The sequence below is a fragment of the Schistocerca piceifrons genome, chromosome 5, assembly GCF_021461385.2.
Source record: "Schistocerca piceifrons isolate TAMUIC-IGC-003096 chromosome 5, iqSchPice1.1, whole genome shotgun sequence".
Taxonomy (NCBI): Eukaryota; Metazoa; Arthropoda; class Insecta; order Orthoptera; family Acrididae; genus Schistocerca; species Schistocerca piceifrons.
In genome coordinates, this window is record NC_060142.1 from 413718162 (window position 1) to 413742840 (window position 24679).

General features: G+C 40.8%; 1 protein-coding gene across 4 annotated transcripts in view; it reads left to right on the forward strand.

Annotated features, from left to right (window-relative positions):
• LOC124797971 overlaps positions 1-24679 on the forward strand; it is a 110143-nt gene that overhangs the window by 73499 nt on the left and 11965 nt on the right. For all 4 annotated transcript variants that reach the window (XM_047261140.1, XM_047261141.1, XM_047261142.1 and 1 more), the window contains 2 exons: positions 10911-10989; positions 13657-13754. In XM_047261140.1, coding sequence (XP_047117096.1) covers positions 10911-10989; positions 13657-13754 — 177 coding nt within the window. The remainder of the gene's footprint in view (positions 1-10910; positions 10990-13656; positions 13755-24679) is intronic.

The following is a 24679-nucleotide window of genomic DNA, read 5'->3' on the forward strand; positions in this document are numbered from 1 at the left end:
GAAAGTATATACAGCAGAACCCCTCTAATCCGACCTTGGATGGTCCATCAGTCCAGTTAGTCCGACCATGCTCAGGCTCGCGAGACTGTGCCGACTTGTCACTGACTGGACGCCTATCGGTCCATTGTTGCGGTGTCTATCGTTGTGCATATTGTTATACTGTATGTTATTGTGCAGTTTTATCTTTTGTTGGGATTAAAAAATGTTGTTTGCTTTATTACGTGTTCTCTACATTACTTATTACTGTAGATTCATTGTGTGTACAGTTGTCTGTTTTTCAACATGTCTGGATTCAAATGTAAACACGTAACTTTTTCACTAAATGAAAAATTAGCAGTGCTACAAAGACTGAACGAAGGAGAATCGCTCCAAAAAATTGCAAAGGAACTGATTGTAGGTGTTACGACAATTAAGACAGTCTCAGCACTGAAGACCACAACAACAACAATGACAATTAAGGACTGGAGGAAGAATCGGAAAGACATTGAATCCTATACAGGTACGATTGATGGTGAAAACTCTCTGAAGAATCGCAAAACATTAAAAAAGTCTAAACTTGAACTGCTTGATGTTGCATTGTGGATGTGGTTTTGTCAAGAAAGAATGAAAGGAACTCCTATATCTAGGCCAATTCTCAAAGAAAAAGCGATAGTTTTGCACAAAAAACTGGAAGCTGAAAGTAAATTTGCCTGCCAGTGAAGGCTGGATTGATCGTTGGAAAACTCATTATGGTGTCCGATTTGTTTCTATTTCTTGTGAAAAACTATCTGCCGATGCCGCAGTTGCTAAGGAGTTTTGTGTTAAGTTTCAAGAAATAGTGGAAGAAAATGAACTGTTACCCTGCCAAGTGTGTAACATCGACGAGACAGGGCTGAACTTTAAAATGTTGCCAACAAAAACACTCGCAGCTTCAAATGAATCCGTGGTAGGAACGAAACATATAAAAGATAGAATAACAGTCATTCCTTTTAATGATGCAGATGGTACCCAAAAGCTCCCCTTGTTCGTCATTGGCAAATCTAAGAAGCCAAGGGCATTCAAAAATCTAAACTTATCTTCCTTCCCGGTTTATTACTGCAATCAAAAATCTGGTTGGGTGGACTGCAACCTTTTTAAATTCTGGTTTTTCGACGAGTTTGTGCCATCGGTCGAAAAAGACTTCAAGCAAAAAAAATCTTCCTGTTCATGCTCTACTGCTGTTGGATATCGCACCATCACATCCATCTGAGGAATATTTGGTGAAAGGGGACATAAAAGCTCTCTTTCTGCCTCCTAATGTGACCTCACTCATCCAACCAATGGATCAGGGTGTTATCGAATGGTTAAAAAGACGATATCGCAGAAAGTATATCAGCTCAATCTTGGAAAAATCTGAAGGAGGTCATAAGATATTTGAGGCAATGAAATCCCAGAGCATCAAAGATGCTATCTACACAATCGCTGCAGCATGGGATGAACTGAAACCTGACACACTGCAGAAATCGTGGCGTAAGCTTTTGCCACAAGTTATGACTAAAAATGAGCATACCAAAGATGAGCAAAACGACGACGCACTGGAAATCGTTAAAGATCTACAAACTCTGGAGCTGAACGTCCCTCCCAATGAAGTTGAAGAGTGAATCAATGGATGTGACAAAGACTGTGACACTTTTGAAGAGCTCAATGGCGACCAGATTGTTACCGCTGTTAGCCAGGAAATTGTGAGTGAGGTCTCGGACGGTGAAGGCGAACCCCCACCTAGATTTCACACAACGATGCAAAAAAAGATTTTGACATCACCCTTAAATTCATCGAGCAGAATCCAACTTCAACTCCGATGGATGTTTTGTGGATAAAAAAAATGAAGGGACACTGAAGCTAAATCTAGAATAACATCTGCTAAACAAAAATGTATCACTTAACTTTTTTTCCAAGTAATCTGTTTTCGTTTTTACTGTAAAAACAATGCATCCAGTATAATCATTTCTTAGTGTATACATACAGTAGTTTATTTCTTTGTAAGAAATTTTTTTTTATATACAGTGATACAAACATTTTTTATTTTACAGTATATATCGTTCATACGTTATTCAGTACAGTACTGTAATTTGTCGTTTTTCCTTTTAAAACCAATACATATTATGGTGTGTGCAGACTTTTAACTAAAATATTTTTTTTAACATTGTGTAAAAAACATCTTTTTATATTGCTGAAGACATCTTTTAGTTCTTAAAGCATTTAATTTTTTGTTCTAAATGTCTTTTTATATTTTTGGAATAAATATTAGATTTTTCGTATAATCCGACATTTTTTTCGTTCCGACCATGGTCCCGGTCCCGAAGGTGACTGATTAGAGGGGTTCTACTGTATATTCCTCTTGGTAATGCCTTCCAAGTTGATGATAATTTTTTTACAGTTGTTACTGGTATGTGCAAGTTACAAAGAAACAAACTACTTCAGGAAACAACCTTATTTTTGTTTGGTTTTATTGCTCTTCACTGTGCAACATCATTTTCAAAAATACCAAGAGTAGCAAGAAAATGTGTACATGCTTTTAGCTACACAACAGATTTTACACTTAGTTACTTGCCTACTGATGTTCGCAGAAACAGTTGAAGGTACAGCAGACATTGAGGTTAAAGTTTCACAGAAGTTTTAGTGTACTTGCAGACACTATCAGCTGAATAACTAAATGTAAAATTAATTCTGTAGCTAAAAGTATGTATTTTATTTTCTTGACACTCTTAGCAGTTTTAAAAATTTTGTTCCAGAATAAATAGGAATGAAAACAAAACAGCTGTAATTTCCTGCAGCAATTTGTTTTCTTTTAAGCTTCATGCTGACTGTCGAGGTGAAGCAGTTGCTAATGGACAAGCTCTGGGATATCTATCATAAACCAGTTTATATTAGGCTTGCTCTGGTATTTGGGACTCTACTCAAAACTTTGGCTTTGGTGGGTCTTTGGAGAACTTGAAATCTGTAAAGACGCTCCCTAAGCTGTCCATGTACAAACAGTTGTTCCCATCCAGGGAAGGAATTAACAACACCTGGAATTCAATAAGAGTGTTGCTGTAGGCAGACAGGAATTGTATGTGTGTATGGTACGGCTACAACGGTCACACAGTCAGTTTCAGGTTGCCTATCTTCGAGGTTCCAGGGGCAACATAATTTCATTTTCCTTATTTCCTATAATTATTGACCGACCTAAAAAATTTAAAATGCTGTTGTAATCTACTCATTAAGAAGTTATTTTAAAGGCTTATCACAATAACACAAATACTAAAGTTAGAAACTGCGTATATGTCTTGAAGCAGCTTAACTCAAGGCACGCAAATCACCCAGGTTGTATTCATCCAGTGTACAAGGGTGAGTACTTAGCGACAGTGGTGTTGAGGTATTATCTCAGCCTGGTCATGTCACAATCTCATTGTAGGGATACTATGGTACAGTAGCTTGTTCTGTTCTGTTCTGTTCTGTTCTGTTCTGTTCTATTCTGTTCTGTTCCAGCCGTCGAATTGTGGGCACTGCATAGTGTTTGTACATCAAAAAATTATCTTCCAAAAGTAATTACGTGAATTAAATCAGATTCCCTCAATCAATTTATTTTGGTTACTACACTGACCAAGGATTACAATTAACACAAAGATCAGCAAGTGCAATTATCTCTGACTGGTGTTAATAAATTCTCAAGTATGAAAAATTATTTTGCATAATCCTTGATCACTACAGACACTTTCTGAATAATAAAACTGATTACCGGTAGTTTTTAGTGATATTCCATTTACTGTCCATATATTTCAATATTCACAGTTTATAACAAGTTTTTGTGATTTAGCTGAGTCATAGGTCAAACAGTACTTTTCTTTAGCATCATAATGGATATTAAATTATTATCCAGAAAAAAAAAATCCTATACATGAGCTTCAAACACATCTCAGTATAAATAAATAGCGTTTAATATTTTCCAAAATAATTCATTCCATAAACACTTTCATCTTCTTTTCCTAAGAGACAAAACTTTCTATTCTGGTATACTATATACAGGTTACTGCCACATAAGTAATTTAACATACACGTTTCTGTAAGTGTGGCTGTCGGAGAACTTCAGTGATACAGATCTCAGTAAGAACTGAACATCGTCATTTCATTCATCATTTTGAAACAGTTTTACATTGTTTAATTAACTCAGGCCATAGTGCTTAAAGAAAGCTTCTGACGTCATCATATTTCACCAGCCGTTGGCTCTTTGACGTTCTAAGGAAAGCTTTGGGCATCTTCTTCTTTCACCAGCCATTGGCTGTCTGAAGTCTACATCCAGCAGTGTCAACATTTTGTACAAAGTTGAACATCCCTTCGGGTGCCACTTAGTTGCTGTAATATTTACTTTGAGACTGCAATATTATACAGGTACTAAGACAACTATAACAAAAGGAAAACAGATTTTATTCTTCCAAATTGTTCAATTAAGTGGTTAACATTTACATTTATTTTTCTTTCAATAGATAAAATTGCAAGGTTACTTAATCTTTCTTGGCTCATAATTGATCTCAGTATGTCTTCCTTAGCTTTAATTTGGAAAAACTTCTTTCATAAGCAGCATTTGGCACAATGATTCTACAAAAGTTTTTAGTAGCACAACAATGTTAATTAAACTCCCTTGTATCCCCTACTTAGTTACCAAGCTTAGTAATTCTAAAGCTGTTCATGCAAAGTTGTACACTCATGGATGATTTTCTTGAAATAAAGAAATGTGGCATTTCATTCTATGTCCTTTAGAAACATTCGGTTCAGAATATTTTTCACAGAAAAGCTGAATGTTTTGAACAATCAATTAATCTAATTTTGTATCCAGTAGTGTCCGAATTTGAAGGAAGGCAAATGGTTCATCAAGTATATTAATTTGTAACGTACATTTGTTTAAAAATTCTGATGTTAGTTTATCTACTGCCTCAAAGTATTCCCGACGTGTTTCTTAAATTGAATTTAACCATAGAGTTGATACTTTTCTCACCCGACATATTCTTCCGTCTTCCAAGTCTTCTTTCTGTTGAAATATCAAATATATTGCATACCAGCATGGTTCTCTCATCTGCTTTTGTGATGAGAGAATCACTTCTCCTCACAAGATGGAGTCAGATCATTCACTTTTGAACACATTAATCAAGTCCAGGTCCTCTTCGCTGTAAGTATCTCTGAGTATCATTCACTTCTGTGAGCATTGGGCTTAAAAAGGGGAAAGAAAGGTTAGGTCATAATGCAAACCAACCAATTGCCTGTATCTCCTTTGGTTTCTGCAATGTCTTCTGATTCATCCCTTGAGGTTTACAAAGCTTTGATTATGCTTTCATTGAGCTCAGCAAGCACATGTACAGATTCATGTTTTGAACTCCATCTTGTGTCACAGAATCATTTCATGTTAATTGTAACATGTTATGAACACCCCACCTATTTGTAGAGCTTGAGAAAAATGTACACACATATTGCACAGTGCCAATAAAAGCCACTGATTTTGTTCCAACAATAGCTGCATATACTCTTGCAAGATTGAGCAAGTGATTGTTACATAGTGCGAACACTGTGTGGGTTTACATCCAAAATACATCTCTGAGCACACTAACGTGTCCAGCCATGGTCACAGCATTTTCCTATCCTTCTCTTTTTAGACCAACTGCTTGCAATTTGTCACAAATGTGTTCTGTAATTTCATTAGCAAATTTTCCATGTGATATAATGAATTACTTGAGTCATTTGGTTAGTATGCAGTATATCTGGTGTGCAATCAAACATGATGGAAAAATACCTAGCCTTAGAAATTTCTTGAACTTCAGTATTCTGACATGATCATCGAGTAGTTTGATGGATTCATTTTGGCTTCATTGAAAAGATGTGACATGACATAGTTATCTGTTTGCTGGACTTTGTTATTGTGGTGGTGGTGGTGATCCACAACTGGATCATATTTGCCAAGTAGTTTCAAAGTTCCAGGGAAATTTCCACAGTTATCACTTCCTCAAAGGTCTTTTGGAGTGACCATCAGAGGATAAGGATTGTTTCGCATTTCTGTAGTCGCATTTCAAGCTCTTTATATCTTTCAAATGTTTCAGCATGGTAACTTTTTCATGATGTAATAATCTGGGGTAAAGCTTTTTTCGTATTTTAAAAGCGTGTGGCTGTACAAACGAACTGGCCCCCAAGAAAGCATGCAAGAATAGCAATATGAGGTCTGCGACAGTCGTACCTACCCACCAGCAAGGTTGTACCACCTATAGATGTCGGACAGTTGCTCCGAGGAAATATTGCAGAATTTGCACAACATGACCTGGCGACAAACCCGTGAAGACCATTTACAATACGAGATCTGTTCAAAAAATTCCAGAACATTCGTAATTTCGTGCCAATGGTGTGTTGGAGCAAAATGCGGTTTGCATCCCTGCATGTGCCTATGTTTTAATTTATAACAGCCAGAAGTTTCATTGTTGTATATCTATTACTTATTTTTCAGTGCTTTATTGAGTTGAACATTGTGTCGCACAGTTTGCGAATTTCAAAATGGCAGAGTTAGAGGAGCAATGCGTCTGCATCAAATTCTGCATGAAACTCAAGAAAACCTTTGCAGAGACACACCAAATTATGCAGAATGCCCACGGTGATGAATGCTTAAGCCTTACTCAGTGTTAAGAGTGTTCACACGATTTAAAAATGGCTGGACGAAAATTAAAGACAACCCTCATTCAGGACACTCTTTGACGTTTACTGACCACGCTCGTGTCAGGAATGTCCACGAAATTGTGTATGACAATCAAAGCCTAGTGTCCAAGAGATTGCAGAAGAATGTAACATTTCAGTTAGATCATGTCATGAAATCTTGACACAGAATCTTGGAATGCATCATATTGCTCCCAGTCTGTGAAGAGGTTTTGGGTCGCGCAAATGAGAAAAAGATGTTCCTTAAGAGAATTATAACTGGTGGCGAGACATAGGTCTGTGGTTATGATGTTGAGACCATAGATCAGTCGTCACAATGGATTGGGAAAGGTTCTCAGAGACAAAAGCTCGGCAGGCAGGTCCAATGTGAAAGCGATGCTGGTCTTCTTTGACTTTGAAAGATTAGTTCAGCATGAATTTGTGCCACAGGGACAAACTGTTAATCAATGGGACTGTCGGGACACGTTGCAACACCTGCGAAATTGTAAGAAGGAAATGTGTCTGCTTCTAAGAAAAACGTGTCTGCTTCTACTGCAGAGAGTGAACACCTTATGGATTCTGGATTGTATGAACTTACATTCAGGGTGTATACGGCCCGGGAGATCCGGGAAAAACCCGGGAATTTTTTCATCCGGGAAAAACCCAGGAATTTCTTAGAATTCCGGGATTTTTCATTGTTTTAGATTTCAGTTAAAGTTTTGTAGGTTTGACGTGTAAGATCTGATACTCTGACAAAGAACTGTAGTCCACTACTGCTGAATAATACTGCAGCAATGAAACATAAATCAGGGAATAACACCAAAATAAAAGTTTTGTTGCATAGAAAATGGGTAATTTACACAATGCACAGACCAGTTTGCCGACACCGTAAAGTGTCAAAGGCTTTAGGTCGAAGATTATGCAGTACGTCCGTAACAACTAACGTGCATTCAATGTGCGTGATGTCACAATTGTTTACATTTCTAACAGATCACCAGTAAATATTACGAATAGTGGCTTGAGATGCGTTACTTTCAAAGGAAATTTCCACTCAAGATGATTTATGTTACGTGTAAGAATGTGCAGTGAATTTCTTAAATCACAGGGCGTTATAACTCTCATTCAAAATGTAACACTTTGAGGACCAGCCATTTGAAAAATGTCGGGCCCAGAAGATAAGTCATTTATGCCACTATTTAAAATTTTACCGGCACATTTGTATTTGATATGACTTAACATGTAGCACACTGAGCTTCAAGTTAGTTTTCATATTTAATGTTCTTCTTACGTAGATAAAAAATTATGCGATCGATGGCAAAAAGTGTGATTGACCTTCAAAAAAATGTGCATAATGTGTTACTGAGTAATGTCACAAGCCTTTTCATGCCATAACACCTCAACTTTTGTACGCAGCTGATAATCATTTTGGCACGATTTTAATTGCCAAATTAGAGCCTGTTAGTAGGCCTATGGACTTCCTATCATTGTAGGACTGATAACAGTGGATGCCAATAGACGATGCAATTCTTGTTTGTACATACACATCTACTTACGAGTTAACCACTGTAGAAACGCACTTTGTTGAGTTGAGCGAGCTTGGCCTACCTTCGTAACGTACGCGCCGCGGCCTGCCTTTCTCTTAGGCCTCGTGCTCTGAATAACTGCAGTCATTCGCTAGCGAGATCACGTGACATGAGCTATGACTGGCTGACAAAAGTGCATTACTAAACGCAATCTCTATTTTAGAGTTTCAGAAGCTACTGTGCTGTAATTTGTGGAATTTGTTTATATACTTTCGCAATACAAAAATAAACTCTGTGCATATTGTCTCGCATGAAACAAATTTCCAAACGCATTGTTTTTCCTGGATTTCGTTTCCTAAAGTGCTGGGACATCCTCTGCCGTTATAAGACCTTTACAATTCAAAGGACTGATAGGTTTTACAGCTCCGAGGCAAAGCATACTGTTACTTAACACGGATGTGTTTTCACCCGCTTTATATGTAACTTCATCCAGGAGAAATTGTGTTTTTAACCGGGAAATCCAGGAATTATTTTTTTCTTGTCCGCGTAGACACCCTGAAATTCTGGTGTACTTACAACTGGTGCTATCAGCTAGTTTAGCAAGCTGTTCCTGTTCTGATACCATGAAAATTATACCCAGATGCCTTAAAATATATCTTACTGCAAACTGGGCAACCCAATTTAAGCTCCCGCGTCCGGCCATCCTGATTTAGGTTTTCCATGATTTCCCTAAATCGCTCCAGGCAAATGCCGGGATGGTTCCTTTCAAAGGGCAAGGCCGACTTCCTTCCCCGTCCTTGCCTAAACCGATGAGACCGATGACCTCACTGTCTGGTCTCCTTCCCCAAAACCAACCAACCCAATTTAAGCACACACAAATTCCTTTTCAAAAGTGTATTTTGCTGAGTAATAGTTTTAGCAAGTTTCCTATAGGAAAAAGTAGTCGTTATTTTGGATGGTTTTAACTCTTTACCTCACGGTGGGTATCCAAGTTACCCCAAGGAAATTCTTTATTTATAATTTATCAGATGTTGCAAATAATGGACTATATATTTTTTGTATTTATCCATTGAAATGTCTATTAAGAGAAAAAGAAACATTATATTATGTCAGGTGATAGTCCAGTCTCAGTAGCCAGAGGCAGTGTGTAACGATTCATGTAGAATGTTACTTAACTTAAGTTTCTTCTGCCTGGTCCATTGATGGATGAATGGAAAATTTTCATGCTTCACAAAGTTTATTCACATTAATTGACATTCGAACTACACACTCTTCATGTGAACAAAACACAGACTGACTTCACTGATCTCTTTGACTTCCAAAAGTAACTTTAAAACTAGACTCACAAAACAACAATTCGGCTAACTCTCAGCCTCGCTGCATTGATTTATATAGAATTTTAACAATAGCTTCCAAAATAAAGCATTATTAATTTTGTACAATTTTGATGTAACAGTTAAAATTTACAAAACGTAAAGAAACTGATGTTACAGCCGAATAAGGTATAAAATACAATATTCAGTGACGGTCTTTTATAGTAATATCTTTAGTTTTCCATAAGAAAATCATTCTGAACTTGAGTTGCTGTATCCGATTAAATACATAGAACGTACAAATAATACCTCAAATTCTGGAAATTGAGAAACTGTGAGATGCAAACAGTTGGAGAGTTAATTAGGAATGTAATTACAAAGAATATTAATTACAGAGGAAGACATAAAAATAAATAACAAATTAAAATACATTGCTTGGTAATAACTTTTAAGCTGTTTCTCAAGATAGTGAGGTCTAAGGTTACTGGATTTTTAGATTGAAATGTTGTTAATTAGAAGCTTTGATATTTCATGCTAACATCTCTGCAGTCTCTAGTTATTTGTTTCTAAGGACTTACTACTTCAATTTCCTTGATTAGTTACTTCATTTAGTATATGTACTTAATTTTATTAATGACAACACTCCGCCAATAATTACGACAACGCATGTCCTTCCAGAACATTCCACACGCCTTCGCAATGAATATCAAGGTTTTTTTTTTATCAAATAGGACAGAATGATATGTATAAAGACACTGAATTGTGTGATAACTATGTGGATGCATATAAAAAAGGTGGTATCGGGCATTTCATATGAGTCCTGGGGGAGGCCGTACCATTATAAGTGGTCATGTGTGTGTGAATTGTGCTTTTGTGTGTGTGTGTGTGTGTGTGTGTGTGTGTGTGTGTGTGTGTGATTGTTTTCTACTTTAGAAGCAGGCCTTCTGGCCAAAAGCTCAAAAGTGTAGCAATCTTTTTGTTGTGCGTATCTGTGACTCAACATCTCCTCTACACAATGAGTAGCAATTTATGTTTTTAATAACACTGTTGTTATGCCATCCTGGATTTTGCTTTGTTTGATTTTCTCCACATGTGAGCCTGAAACATAGTATTAATAGAGCGCAGTGGTTATTTGTAGCACAGGAGATGATGCAGAATGGGTACTGGGCAGACCTGTGACCCTCCACTGCTACCATAAATTGAGGCAGTAAAGTTGTCTGTATATTATTATTATTATTATTATTATTATTATTATTAGTAGTAGTAGTAGTAGTAGTAGTAGTGAATTATCCTTCTTTCCAAGAAGGTTCTTCATGTTCTTTCGACCACTTTGGTCTTTTTTGTTTTGATTGCTTTTATGTTTATTGTCCTTTTATTATTAAAATTTCATACATAATATTTTACTTAACAGCCGGCATGGAATAAACAGATGAGACAGACACAGCCGTACTACAGACCTCAGCCTCAGTCAGCATATGGGACTAGCAATTGTAAGTATCACTTATGATTTGATAACAGATAAAAACTATTAATGTGTTGCATAATTAGAATTCAATCTTTTGTCATTGATGTAACAAATTTAAAATGGCCTTAATTTGTACAATCTGTAATCTAAAATTTTGATGAGGATTGTAGTCATTTTGCTTACGGCTCTTAAAAATATTTTTTGTGATTGCTGTTTTGACATCTTGTCATTTAGAAGCTTGCTAAAACCTAACATTGTCACAACATTATATACAGTGAAATTAAATGTAAAGTAACAATGTTAAAACTGAAAAAGTGAGTAGTTTTTATGTGCATGTTAAAGCTCTTTTACTACATTAAGTCATGACATGATGTCACATGGTTTCCAGCAGTCTGAGTGTATGTCGGTATAATTATACGTGCACTTCCACATACCATATTGCAAGCACAGAAACAACATTCTACTTCCATAAGAATAAAGCTTATATTAACAACGCACACAGTAATAAATCACTCATGAAGCCAACTTATTGATTGGATTATAACAACATTAAAATGACAAAGCTGTAAACACACAGATTGTGAGCTTAGAAATGCAAACAGAATATCTGGAGTCAGTGATATGGCTCCTAAGACTTTTATCCAAAGTGGACGAATTAAGGAGTATATAGTAATGTAAAAGGAATGATGTAAGTGAATGCAGTGTGTGTGTGTGTGTGTGTGTGTGTGTGTGTGTGTGTGTGTGTGTCAATATATTTTGCATTCACTGTTTTACTTACATTATTCCTTTCACATTACTTCCTTTCACATTACTGTAAACTCCTTGTTTCGTCCACTTTGAAGTGACTTACCTGGTCATGGTTAACAAAACCTTAAAAACCACAAATGTAACAGGGACAAAAAACATTAATGTAAATGACAGGCAGAAGTCCACATGATTTTGTAATGTGAACACAAATAAGAAGGTGTAAAAGCAGGTATTATTTAGAAACAAGTATAGCATGACCAAGAATACGTGCCAAGATCAACAGTGCATAAAATTTCACCAGTATCTAAAATCACGATTACCATCTGGCAAGATGTTTTGGATGCAAACTAAGTATCTCCTATTTTCGAGTTCAGTCTGTTCATTTAAGATATGTTGTAGCTGGTTTCTAAACTTTGTATAAATTGTAATCCCATCTAAGTAATCAAGCGGTCTTCCTTTCCTGCTTCGGTGAAGAAATAGTGAATCTTCAGTGTGATTCAACTTGGCTTTGATCATCTGAAGATGGTTCCCAAATGGAGGTCTACAGTTGTCGCTGGGGTTAATGTGTTCACTAAATCTAATGGCAAAACTCCTACATGTTTATCGAAGCCCATTCATACTTTGGTATTCTGAAACTGTCTAGCTATTCTATCAGACACAGATGTGTTACTAGGTAAAGACATGTATAGTGTTTTAACCTCCTCTTTTAAGTCTATCCCTGTAGCTCACTGGTCAAGGTGTCTGGCTGGTATGCCGAGGATCCAGGCTTAATTCTTGATACTGCCATGGATTTTTTTCTTGGTGGGAGGTTTGGAATGGGTTGAACTCAGTCTCACAATGGCAGCTGAGGAGGTACTTGAGTGAGACGTAGCGGCTCCAAGGTTTACAAAGCCAACAACAGCCAGGAGAGCAGTGTGCTGACACCCGACTCTCCATACCCCATCCATGTAACATGATTAGCAGAAGGTGGCATGGCAATTGGTCAAAGGGCCAGAGTGCTGAATCTTTGCTTTCCTTCCTTCTTTCTTTAATGTAAACTCATCAGTTGGCCTGTTGCTGTGTATTTTTTTGGCAAATGTTTGTGATGGTTATAGCAAGAAGAACATTTCCATTTTCGTTTGTTTATTATTGACTTGGTGACATGGTTGATGTATTACAAGTACAAAGATTTCTCAGTTTATCGCTCGTCATAGATTTCGCAGTCGTGTATAACTCATCCGCCTTTCGCAGTACTTTGTGTAGTTCCAAAATACAACATTGTGTTACTGTTAAGATTCCATATTAAATTTAACTATCTGTAACTGGCTGGTGGAGCCAGGTCACAGGCCAAAGAATGCAACTGGTCGTAGCATCTCAAATAAGACAATGACTAGTAAAACATTGTGGTTTCAACATCAATCTTTGTGCCAAGTACAGCTTTACATTATCATCAAGAGTATAATCGTTGGCATGTAACTATCTAGCAGAAACATCTGGGGAGGGGGGAAAAAAACCCTACAGGTACTGCACTACATTGAGTTTCAATTACATTAAAAATATGAGGTAACTGGTCTAGGTGGTTCAGCTAAAAGGGAGTCACAATGCTTCACTACAGTGCATGTATCTTATGTCACAACACTCATGGTGGACCAAAATTTTCGTTAAGACATTATTCCCTATCTACTGTACTTGAGTAAGGACAGCACCCTCCATATATTTGGCATGTTTGCCACACCATACTCAGCCTTGACAGAAATTGGAAATCTTCAAGCAAGTGGCATATTTGCGTGGGTTTTTAAGAGTACAGTAGGAAGGATATTGTAACAGCAGTGTCTTTACTGTCAAAGGCCAGTGGAAATTGCAGAGAGGTGTAACATGAACAGTTTTCAACGTTACTGTATTCTGAGCTATTCACAAATTGTTATGTATTTCCTACTTTGTAACAAGATATTGTTTTTATTTGTAGATCCTTCACAGCCTGGTTTTCAAAATAATGCGCCTGGAACATTAAACATGAGTTCTGGTTATATGTACAATACACAACCACCAAATGAGAGGAGAGAGGTAAGTCGTCTTTCATTTTGGCAGTATTTTAGACTTCCCATTAACATTTCTTACTTTCCGTGTACTAGTTGAGAGTAGCTGAGTCAGTAGATTTCAGAGAGCTGTTGTTCATCAAATGAAACAAGTCACTAACTGTTGCAAAATTGACACCTTTATGAGGTAGTTGCTCCTCTGTTCACAATATAAAATGACGATGATGTGAAAGTGCAGTCTTTAAGAGAGAGAATTATTTTACCAGATGAACTGTGTGGCTAATTTGTCATTTTAACTACCCCTTCTATAACATTCCTACTGGTTTATATGTACCTTGAGGTAAAAATAAGTATTTAAGATTTGTACTAAATTTCAAATCTCTAAATCACAGAGAATGTGGCTAAATCATACTGATTACTCCATTTCATAATTTTGCTCAAAACTTAGTGTCCATAGCACAATAGACCATTAGCAAATAGCGATAGAAATTAGATAGTAATGCTATGAGAAGGAAAGGTTTGACTCACCATATAGTGGAGATGTTGAGTCGCAGATAGGCACAACAAAAACACACTCACAATTAAAGCTTTCGGCCATTAAGACCTTCGTCAACACTAGACGCATATAAGTGCACGTGCCGCCCCCCCCCACACACACACACACACATGAACGCGTGAACGCAACTCTCACACACAACTGCAGAACTGCAGTCTTAGACAGCTGAAACCACACTGTGAGCAGCAGCACCAATGTATGACCAGTGTATGATGGGAGTGGCGACTAGGTGGGGGTAAGGAGGAGGCTGGGGCTGGGGGGATAGTGTGGTGGCGGTGGCGATGGTGGACAGTGAACTGCTGCATGTCAGACAGAGGGCAGGGGAGTGGTGGGCGGGGGGGGGGGGGGGTATCGGAAAAGGAGAGAAATGAAGTGTCAGCCACCCCCACAATAATATCCCTGCCCCAGCCTCCTCCTTACTCCCACCCAGTCGCCACTCCCATCATGAACTGGTGCTGCTGCTTGCAGTGTGGTTTCAGTTGCCTGAGACTGCAGTCGTGTGGGTGAGTTGAGTTTGCACGTGTCCAGTGTTGACAAGGGCCTTAATGGCTGAAAGCTTTAATTGTGAGTGTCTTTTTTGTTGTGCCTAACTGTGGCTCAGTATCTCCTCTGTATGGTGAGTAGCAACTTTCCTTCTCACAATATTGTTACATTCCATCCTGGATTTTCCATTGTTTATAGAAATTAGTGTAGAAATGAGTATGAATTACCACTTTGTTTGGGTTTGTAGAGTTGAAAGAGCTTTAGACACAGTTCAAGCAGTTGATTCAACTTCTGTTAGTTTATTCGAGAATATATTCCTCAAAGCAACGGCCACAGTTTTATTTTGTCAGGATAGTGAGAAATTTTGGATTGAAAGAAGAGGTTGGCAAAGAGAATCCAAATCACCAAATCAATTCTTAGCCGTTTCAGAGGAACTTTTCAGATCCTTTAACTGGGAAAATGAGGGAGGTGTATGTGTTAATGGGCCATAATTGAATGAACTTTATTTTGTTGATAAGATTGTACTGTATGCTTTTAGTGCAGATAAACTTCTACAACAAATGAAAAAATTTGTTGGTATTAGCGCATTGTAGTCTAACCAGCCTTTGCTTGGAGTGAACAAAATTGAGAATGGAGTTTCAATGAACAAAAATCTTTATTGTGGTAAGAGTGTCTACTGAACAGATTGGCCATGCACTTATTTCCTAAGTTGAGTGCAAATCTGAACATTTAACTCGGTGAAATGTTCTGAACGTACATATAACCCAGGAAGAAGCAAGTCAGAAAAATGATCATTGACACTGTATCCCAGAGTGACAGACATAATCACAGAACGTAAGAACATGGAACATACAAAGTAATATAAAAATTCACAAGCCAAAGAACAAACAGTACAAGAGAATGTAGAAACACATATTGAAACACAGCTCCCCTAGCAGTTGCAAGATTGCCACATGTTCTGGAAATCAAGGAATTTCAAACTTGTCAGTGAAATAACAGAAATATCAGGGAAATTTGAAAAAAATGAAAACTGGAAAAATCTTATTTTTTCTCTCAGTAGATGGGATTGTTTTAAACTGGGATGTCGGGCATCGTCGCTGGCTGGACGCAGCTGAGTATGTGCGCCAGTTCCCTACTTCCTCATTCTTACTGCTTTTCCCCTTTGTACCACTCTCACTCCCCTCAGCTTGCTGTCAGTTCTGCCACCATTTCTCGCCACTAACCTAGCAGCTGCCAACGAGAGGCAAGGAGGCATGAGGAGTGGTTTCTTTGGATCTGATTATGAGAGACTGTTGACACAGTGGCTGGAGACGGCATGAGGAGTGGTTTGTTTGGATCTGATTATCAGACTGTTGACACAGTGGCTGGAGACGTCAGTCATGTGTGCATGAGTTGTGTGTGTGTGTGTGTGTGTGTGTGTGTGTGTGTGTGTGTGTGTGTGTGTGTGCACGCGCACAAGTCAGAAAAATGATCATTGACACGCATGCTCTCGTTTTCTGACAAAGGCTGTGGCTGAAAATTTGGTTGTGAGAGTGTGATTGTCTTTTCTACATGTCTATAAGGCTCTGTGATCATCTTTATTGTGAGTTGCTACCTATCCTCATTAGTATTGTTTCTCAGAGTATTTGCACAAGTTATCTGTCACATAGATTGATCACCGCAGTCTTGTTTCATCAACATGGTGTCTGTGACATGTGAATACCTGGCCACATGAGTGGATTTCCACAATGGTCCAAAACCGTAGGCGGTTTCTGCGGTTTTATGTAATGGATCGGGCGTGCTGATATGAAGCCACTCTGTTCCCACTAATGTGCAAGCCATGCCCATTGGATCTAGTCTCACTGATCTGCCCGCAGGTCAGGTCTGATTGTGTGTGGCGTAATGTGGTGGATTTTCATGGTTTCTCCAGGGATCCGGGACTGTGGTGCTTCTTGGCAGGCCAGAGGCCACGGGTGGTGGATTTCTGGAATTGGGAATGTCTCACCTCAAGTACATTGTATAGTGTGGTGTTTTATATTCATTTTATTTATTCTAGTACATTTTGGCACTTCAAAAATAATTTATGTATTGGAAAGTAGGGACGATAAGAAGAAGAAAATTGTGGCAGTTGCTGGTGGTTTGTATGCTATGTGCTCATGTATTTCTCTAAAGAAAAATCACACAATAGCTGTAAAAGAAGAGACATAACACGGTGAGTAATAACTGACAATAATGAACGTAGTAGAACCAACATTTAATTAGTGGTCACATTCAGTGTTGGTTTACACACTTCTTTCAAGTGGCCTGCCTTTTACTGAGGTTATTTCTGAAATCATTAAAGGTATTTTAAATCTGTCTTCCGACTCCAAGGAAATATGTATTTTTGTCACCAAATGTCTCTTTTCTATTGAAATAAAATGCAACAATGGTCTTAATGAAACACCTATACTATTTGGCTTGCTTTCTCAATCTAAAAACAGATCATTACAAAAGATGTTGATGTTTGTACTTAAGATTTTTGCTCACACGGGGGAGTTTTTGTCAACTTACGTCTTTACTTATCCATGAGATATCAAAATTTGTCAGGGAAAAATGCTAAAACTTGTCTGGAAATCAGGGAAATAACAGGGAATTCCATTTGCGGAAACTTGTGACAAGGTTGTAGTCTCAGTGCTGCAGGTGGTGGCTCTTCTTTGAACACGTAAATAAGTTTGACGCAGTTAATGGTGACAAACACAGGCTTGCCGTTTAACACAATGTCTAAATTTTCTGTGCTTCATCGTAGGACATGGTACGGGTCACTGTATAGAGGTTGCAGTGGTGGGTTAAGACTGTCTGTTCAAAGCATAACTTGTGTGCTGCTTTCCAAGTTGCAGGACATGTAAGTGGCTGCTGTAATTGCCTGGAGGGTGTGGGGAGTCGTATGCATGTAATATGGTCTCTTTAATTGTTGAAGGAATTCCGACTGATTTTGAGTAGGTAACTATAGTGAGCTGGCATCGACAGGTTCCCCAGGAAGAGACGCGGCACTTCACTGTAGACTAATTGAGCAGCCGAGGAGCCCGACACTTGCTTATAAGTTGTTTTTAGGCCTAGGAGAACTATCGGAAGGCTGGAAGTCCAGGGTGTACCACAGTACACGAGTGCTGCCTTTAGGGAATGGTGCCATGCCGTTACTATCGGGCCAGTGGCTAGTAGCTATCCACTGACGCATGTGAGGGGATACTGCAGCACTGGCATTGAAGGCATGTCTGCATCCAGTCTCAGCAATCCACCTCCATACGTAGCCAGACAGAGCGTTGTGACACAAGATGAAAGGTGGGAAGGGCTCCAGAGTAGCCACTTTTGAAGGCTTATCGTCAGAAAGCTGATTAGAGAAAAAGGCGATCTCTTCTTTAGGAGATATCACAATATACTGTGGCATCTCCTCATGGAATGTCGACCAGTTGCAGTTCTGATGTGGCATCATTGTTGAATGTTGAAGCCCTTATTCCTCCTCTTAAGCATGTGCCATTTCCAAAAAGGCAATAGGGCTCACCGCACTTTGGTGAGTATGTGCTTGGCGACCACGGGGCTCCAGCCCTCACAGCACTGCTTCTCTTTCAGTGCTGCTTCTCTCTTCTTCTGTCCTTTTCCCCTCTCTTGGGGAGATGTCTCGTGCCTCCATGGGCTCTTGAAGCTCATTTGCGTCGGTTTACCTGTGGGACTCTTCTCTCTTGTACTGTTCTTTCCCTGTATCACTCTTTCACTACCCTGCTCTTTTCCCGTATCTCTCTTTTTTCCGTATCTCTATTTTTCCCGCATCTCTCTTTTTCCCGCATCTCTCTTTTTTCCCGCATCTCTCTTTTTTCCCGCATCTCTCTTTTTTCCCGCATCTCTCTTTTTTCCCGCATCTCTCTTTTTTCCCGCATCTCTCTTTTTTCCCGCATCTCTCTTTTTTCCCGCATCTCTCTTTTTTCCCGCATCTCTCTTTTTTCCCGCATCTCTCTTTTTTCCCGCATCTCTCTTTTTTCCCGCATCTCTCTTTTTTCCCGCATCTCTCTTTTTTCCCGCATCTCTCTTTTTTCCCGCATCTCTCTTTTTTCCCGCATCTCTCTTTTTTCCCGCATCTCTCTTTTTTCCCGCATCTCTCTTTTTTCCCGCATCTCTCTTTTTTCCCGCATCTCTCTTTTTTCCCGCATCTCTCTTTTTTCCCGCATCTCTCTTTTTTCCCGCATCTCTCTTTTTTCCCGCATCTCTCTTTTTTCCCGCATCTCTCTTTTTTCCCGCATCTCTCTTTTTTCCCGCATCTCTCTTTTTTCCCGCATCTCTCTTTTTTCCCGCATCTCTCTTTTTTCCCGCATCTCTCTTTTTTCCCGCATCTCTCTTTTTTCCCGCATCTCTCTTTTTTCCCCGCATCTCTCTTTTTTCCCCGCATCTCTCTTTTTTCCCCGCATCTCTCTTTTTTCCCCGCATCTCTCTCTTTTTCCCCCGCTTCTCTCTCTTTTTCCCCCGCTTCTCTCTCTTTTTCCCCCGCTTCTCTCTCTTTTTCCCCCGCTTCTCTCTCTTTTTCCCCCGCTTCTCTCTCTTTTTCCCCCGCTTCTCTCTCTTTTTCCCCCGCTTCTCTCTCTTTTTCCCCCGCTTCTCTCTCTTTTTCCCCCGCTTCTCTCTCTTTTTCCCCCGCTTCTCTCTCTTTTTCCCCCGCTTCTCTCTCTTTTTCCCCCGCTTCTCTCTCTTTTTCCCCCGCATCTCTCTCTTTTTCCCCCGCATCTCTCTCTTTTTCCCCCGCATCTCTCTCTTTTTCCCCGCATCTCTCTTTTTCCCCCGCATCTCTCTTTTTTCCCTGCTGTTCCTTTCTTTCCCTGTTCTGATCTCTTTTTCCTCTGCTGTGGCGTTTGAGGCCATTCTTTCTTTCCTCCTTTCCTTCTTCTCTTTCCTCTCCTCCCTGTGTGTGCTTAACGGCCACCCATGTGTTGCTGCATAGCAGGAGACTGGGTAATGGGTATTTCCCAGCCGCAGGTTGGCATGTAGAGCCCACAAGTACCCCTTGGTACAGTACAGGCCGGGCCGAGGGAGGGGTGATTGCCTGATATGTTACCTTCCTCCTCTGCCGATTGGTCCCTCCATCTGTCGTTCGGGAGGTGTGACCTAAGGTGAGGACAATCACCTGCTGGAAGGAGCGCACCATCAGAGGCGCTGGCAATCTTGGGGACTTCTTCCCAATGACTGACTTTCCATCTCTTTCTCCGAGTGTTTCCCATAAATGAAAGTGGAATGAGGCTCCTGCCTGAATGTCTCTTCCTGTTGCACCTCGATATCTAGTAGTCTCATGTTTAGACGAAAACCAGACTTTTGCTACTGTTAACCCCTTTGTTACAGAGAAAGGCATGGATGGCATCAGCAGCCCTGTGAAGTCATGCTCTCGTCTCCATTTGGTACTCTGCTTTTTGAAATTGAAAGTGCTCTCCAGGCCCAGAAACTACTCAAGGCCCAAATTCTCCATGAACATCCTATAAAAGTGGAGGCTCACAGGACACTTTAACTCGTCCCACAATATTATCTACACCCGGCTGTTGTATGGTTTGACAGAGGACGAAATAACTAATATCTTTCGGATCAGGGCGTTACTGCTGTTCATAGAGTTAAGAAAAATGAAGCTGCCAATTTGGTGCCCATTTGCACATTATTCCTGACTTTCGATCAGTTAACGCTTCCTACCAAGATAAAGGCAGGTTATGAAGTCATCTGTGTGCGCCCTTACATTCCCATTCTGTTGCGCTGTTATAAATGCCACCAGTTCAGTCATACCAACACTTCATGTAAAAACGCAGCCAAATGTGTCACTTGTAGCAGGGATGCACACGAAGGCACCTGTTCACCTCCTTCCCCCCGCTGCGTTAATTGTCATGGAGACCATGCTGCTTCTTCTCGTTCTTGTCCCGTCTATCAAGACGAGCAGGCTGTTCAGGAGATAAGGGTGAAGGAGAAGGTACCGTTTCCTGTTGCCTGGAAACCGTTGGTGAGCCATAAACAGACTCCCTTCGTTTGGAAGCTGCAGCACCGTGTTAGCCTCTCCCCATCCCATTAAAAACGTGGCTATGCAAACTTGTGACTTACAGTTCAGTTCGATGGTGGCAAAGGCACCTCGCCTTCAAGCTGACACTCCGTCTCCCACTTCCCAGGCTATAGATTCTGCTACCCGTTCTTTGCCCTCACTGGCGAAGATGGTTGCAACGCAGCCAGCCAACCGTCAATTCAAAAAGGAATATTCCCGGAAAGATTTCTTGTGTACCTCAAGTTTGCAGCCATCTGGCTCTTCTGCCATCACCAAAAGTCAAAACAATGATCCAAAGGCAAACCGTCTTCCCCCACAACAACTCGTCAACGCTCTTGGACTCGACGGTCCCTTCCAACTGACTGACACCGGGGAAGCTCCATTGATCCCCCTGAGTTGATGGATGAAGAACCTCCACATGTGGATTCCAGTGGCTGTCCTCCTTCGACAGCTCGCCCCTAAGCAGCCATCGAGGTGAGTGTTTCTTCTTCATTCTCCTGTGTTCCTAAATTTTATGGCCCTTTTACAATGGAATATCCGTGGCCTTCGGTCTAACAGGGTGGACCTCCAGCTGCTCCTGTGATCACAATGTCCGCTTGTAGTATGTCTCCAAGAAACCAAGCTATGTCCTCAAGACCATTTCCCCTTTTTCCATTTTACTTTGTTAACGGATGGACCTTCCACTTACGGCAGGGATTCCTGCTCATGGTGGGGGTCATGCTACTTCTACGAGATGATGTTTGTCATCATCCTATCGCCTTGCACACCCACCTGCAAGCAGTTGCTGCCTGTGTTTTCCTTCCCGAATTTACCTTTTCTCTCTGCACCATTTATATCCCTTTGTCTTCTGCTGTTACTAGGGCGGACCTGATGCAGCTTGTTCCTCAGCTTCCTCCACCCTTTCTGCTCCTTGGTGACACCAGTGCCCATCATCCTCTTTGGGGCTCGCCTGTTGCCTGCTCGAGAGGTTCTCTTCTGGCAGATCTTCTTAATTATCTTAAATCTCGTGTGCTTTAATGCTGGTGAAGCCACGTTTCTCTCTGATTCCGTGCATACTTATCCCACGTAGACTTCTCGATCTGCTGTGCTCATTTCACTCGGCGTGTCGAATGGTGTGCTCTTTCCGATACTTACTCGAGTGATCATTTCTCTTGTGTGACTCGCCTGTACAATCATACCCCGCCACAGCAGCCCGCTCATTGCAAATTCTCCCTTGCTGACTGGAGGCTATATTACTCCTTGGCAGTTTTTGACCACCGGCCGTTTCCCAGCTGCGATGATCAGGTCGAGCACCTCGTGGATGTTATTCTCTCGGCTGCTGAATCCTCTGTCCCTCATACCACTACTTCTCCCCATCAGGTCCCGGTCCCTTGGTGGACTGTGGAGTGCGGCAATGCGATTCGTGCCCAATGACGTGCGCTTAGTGTCTTTCACCATCATTCTAAGTTAACGAACTGCATCCGCTACAAGCAACTACGTGCACAATGCCGTCACACTATTAAGGAGAGCAAGAAAGCGTGCTGGATCTCCTTCACCAGCTCGTTCAATAGATTTACTCCGTCCTCTCTCGTTTGAAGTGGCCTGCGCCAGCTTTCCAGGACTACCACCCACTCCCTGATTTCTGGTCTGACTGTGGCGGGAAACGTCAGACTGTCCTCTTTAGCCTATATTGATCTCTTGTCCGCTCCAAGTTGGATTATTTGTCAACTCCTCTACACGGCCTTCTATCTTACACCATCTAAATACAATGCACCATTTGGGGATCCGTCTCGCCACTGGTGCCTTCCGTATTAGCCCTGTTGAGAGTCTCTACGCAGAAGCCGGTGAACTACCACTGTCGTACCGGCGCGACATCATACTCAGTAGGTATGCGTGTCAGCTTTCTTCCGTGCTGGACCACTCAACCTTTGACTTTTTTTTTATGACATTCTTGACCACCAGTACGAGATGTACGTTTCTTCTCCGCGGCCTCCCGGCGTCCGCTTTCGTCACCTGCTTCAGCAGCTGCGGTTCACACTTCCTGCCATTTTCTGAATGGGGGAGAGCCCTTCACCACCTTGGCTTCAGTCACAGGTTTGTGTTCGTTTTGACCTCAGCTCATTCCCAAAGGATTCAACTCCTGAGCTGACCTATTGCTGCAACTTTCTGGAACTTCACTCACAACTTGCTGATAGCATATTTTTGTACACTGATGGTTCGAAGTCTGCCCATGGCGTTGGCTGTGCTTTTGTCGTTGGGGCTGGTAAGTTTCAATACCTGCTTCTCGACCAGTGCACAATTTTTACAGCAGAGCTATTGCCCTCTATCAGGCTGTTCACTATGTCCGTAGGCACCAGCTCACTCGCTGTGTGATCTGCTGTGACTCCCTCAGTGCCCTTCAGGGTCTAGATGATCCTGATCCAGTCCACCCCATTGTTCGACGGATCTAGGATTGGCTCCATTTGTTCCCGGACGGGGGAGCCCAAGTGATGTTCATGTGGGTTCCTGGCGAAGTTGGTTCCCGTGGAAATAACACTGCTGATGCTGCAGCCAAGGCCGCCGTCCATCTTGGTCGGCCCACCTCTTACTTTGTTCCCTCACAATATATTTTTACTTTTCTCTATCAGCGTATCGCATCACTTTGGCATGACCATTCATAGGAACAAACCCAGAGAAGTGAAACCTCTCGCAACAGCCTGGTCGACTACCTCCCAGCCGTCTCGCCGTTTGTAAGTAATGTTAGCTCAGTTGCAAATAGGGCACTGCTGCTTTAGTCACCGCCACTTGTTAAGTGATGACCCTGCACCTAGCTGTCCTTTCTGTAGCCAGCCATTAACGGTCAGATATTTCCTGATCCTCTGCCCCTATTTTAGCCACCTACGCTTCCACCCTCTTTGACGGACATTTTAGCAGATGACGTGCGAGCTGTGGCTCGCATTTTAAGTTATTTAAAAGTAGTAATATGGCAAAAGAGATTTGACTTCTACCTGGTGACTCTGGTTTCTTGTCGACGTCCTTTAGATACTCTTCCATAACGTCTTGATGCTTTAGATTTGTTTTTCTTTCCTTTTTGTATTGAACCTCGCAACGGTTTTTTCCCCTTGCGGTCCCAGCATTCTCTGGTTCTTTACTGGGTGCTTATGACCTTAGATGTTTTGCACCCGAAAACCCCACACACAGGAAAAAAAAGAGAGAGAAAACGCCACTGACATTCGAGAGACAGCTACTATGTTATCAGTGCCAGAAATGCACCTTAAGTCTGTAGTGGCTTATAAACTGCAGATGATTGTACTGGTGGGGAGAACAGTTCATGCTATAATGCGTAGAGCATTGGTTTGTGATCCATGTGGGTTGTGAATGTCCTTACTTCTATTTGTGGACAGAAGTATTTGACTGCCTCTTATACAGCTGAGAGTTCACAGTTGCACTCCACTTACACTGATACGAAAACTTGTGGGGAAAATATGGGAGCGATTGCCATGAATCTTCTGACCATTGTGGGAGTACTGTGCTGACTTGCTGGCTTGCGTAAACGGCTGTTCAATGGCTCTTGTAGTACCAGTGCACGGGGTGTCAGCAGTAAAATTTTAGCATGCATAAAAAATGCCGTAATTCATCAATTATCATCAGTCGTGGTATTTTTAGGATTGCTTCTACCTTTTCCGTCAGCGGAAGCAAGCCTGTAAATGAAATTTGGTGGCCTATGAACATCACCTGTCTGTATACACACACACGCACTTGGCCACATTCAACTCAGTGCTAAAGTGTTTGAGGCACTTTAATACTTAATGTAGTTCCGTAATCTAAACATCATAAATTTACTTTTAAAAAGTTTGAATTGAATGATTATATCAGTGTCTTAGGAATGTCCTCTCCTGTCACAGGTATCTGCGTATATGCGTTGGCGTAGTCAAATATACTA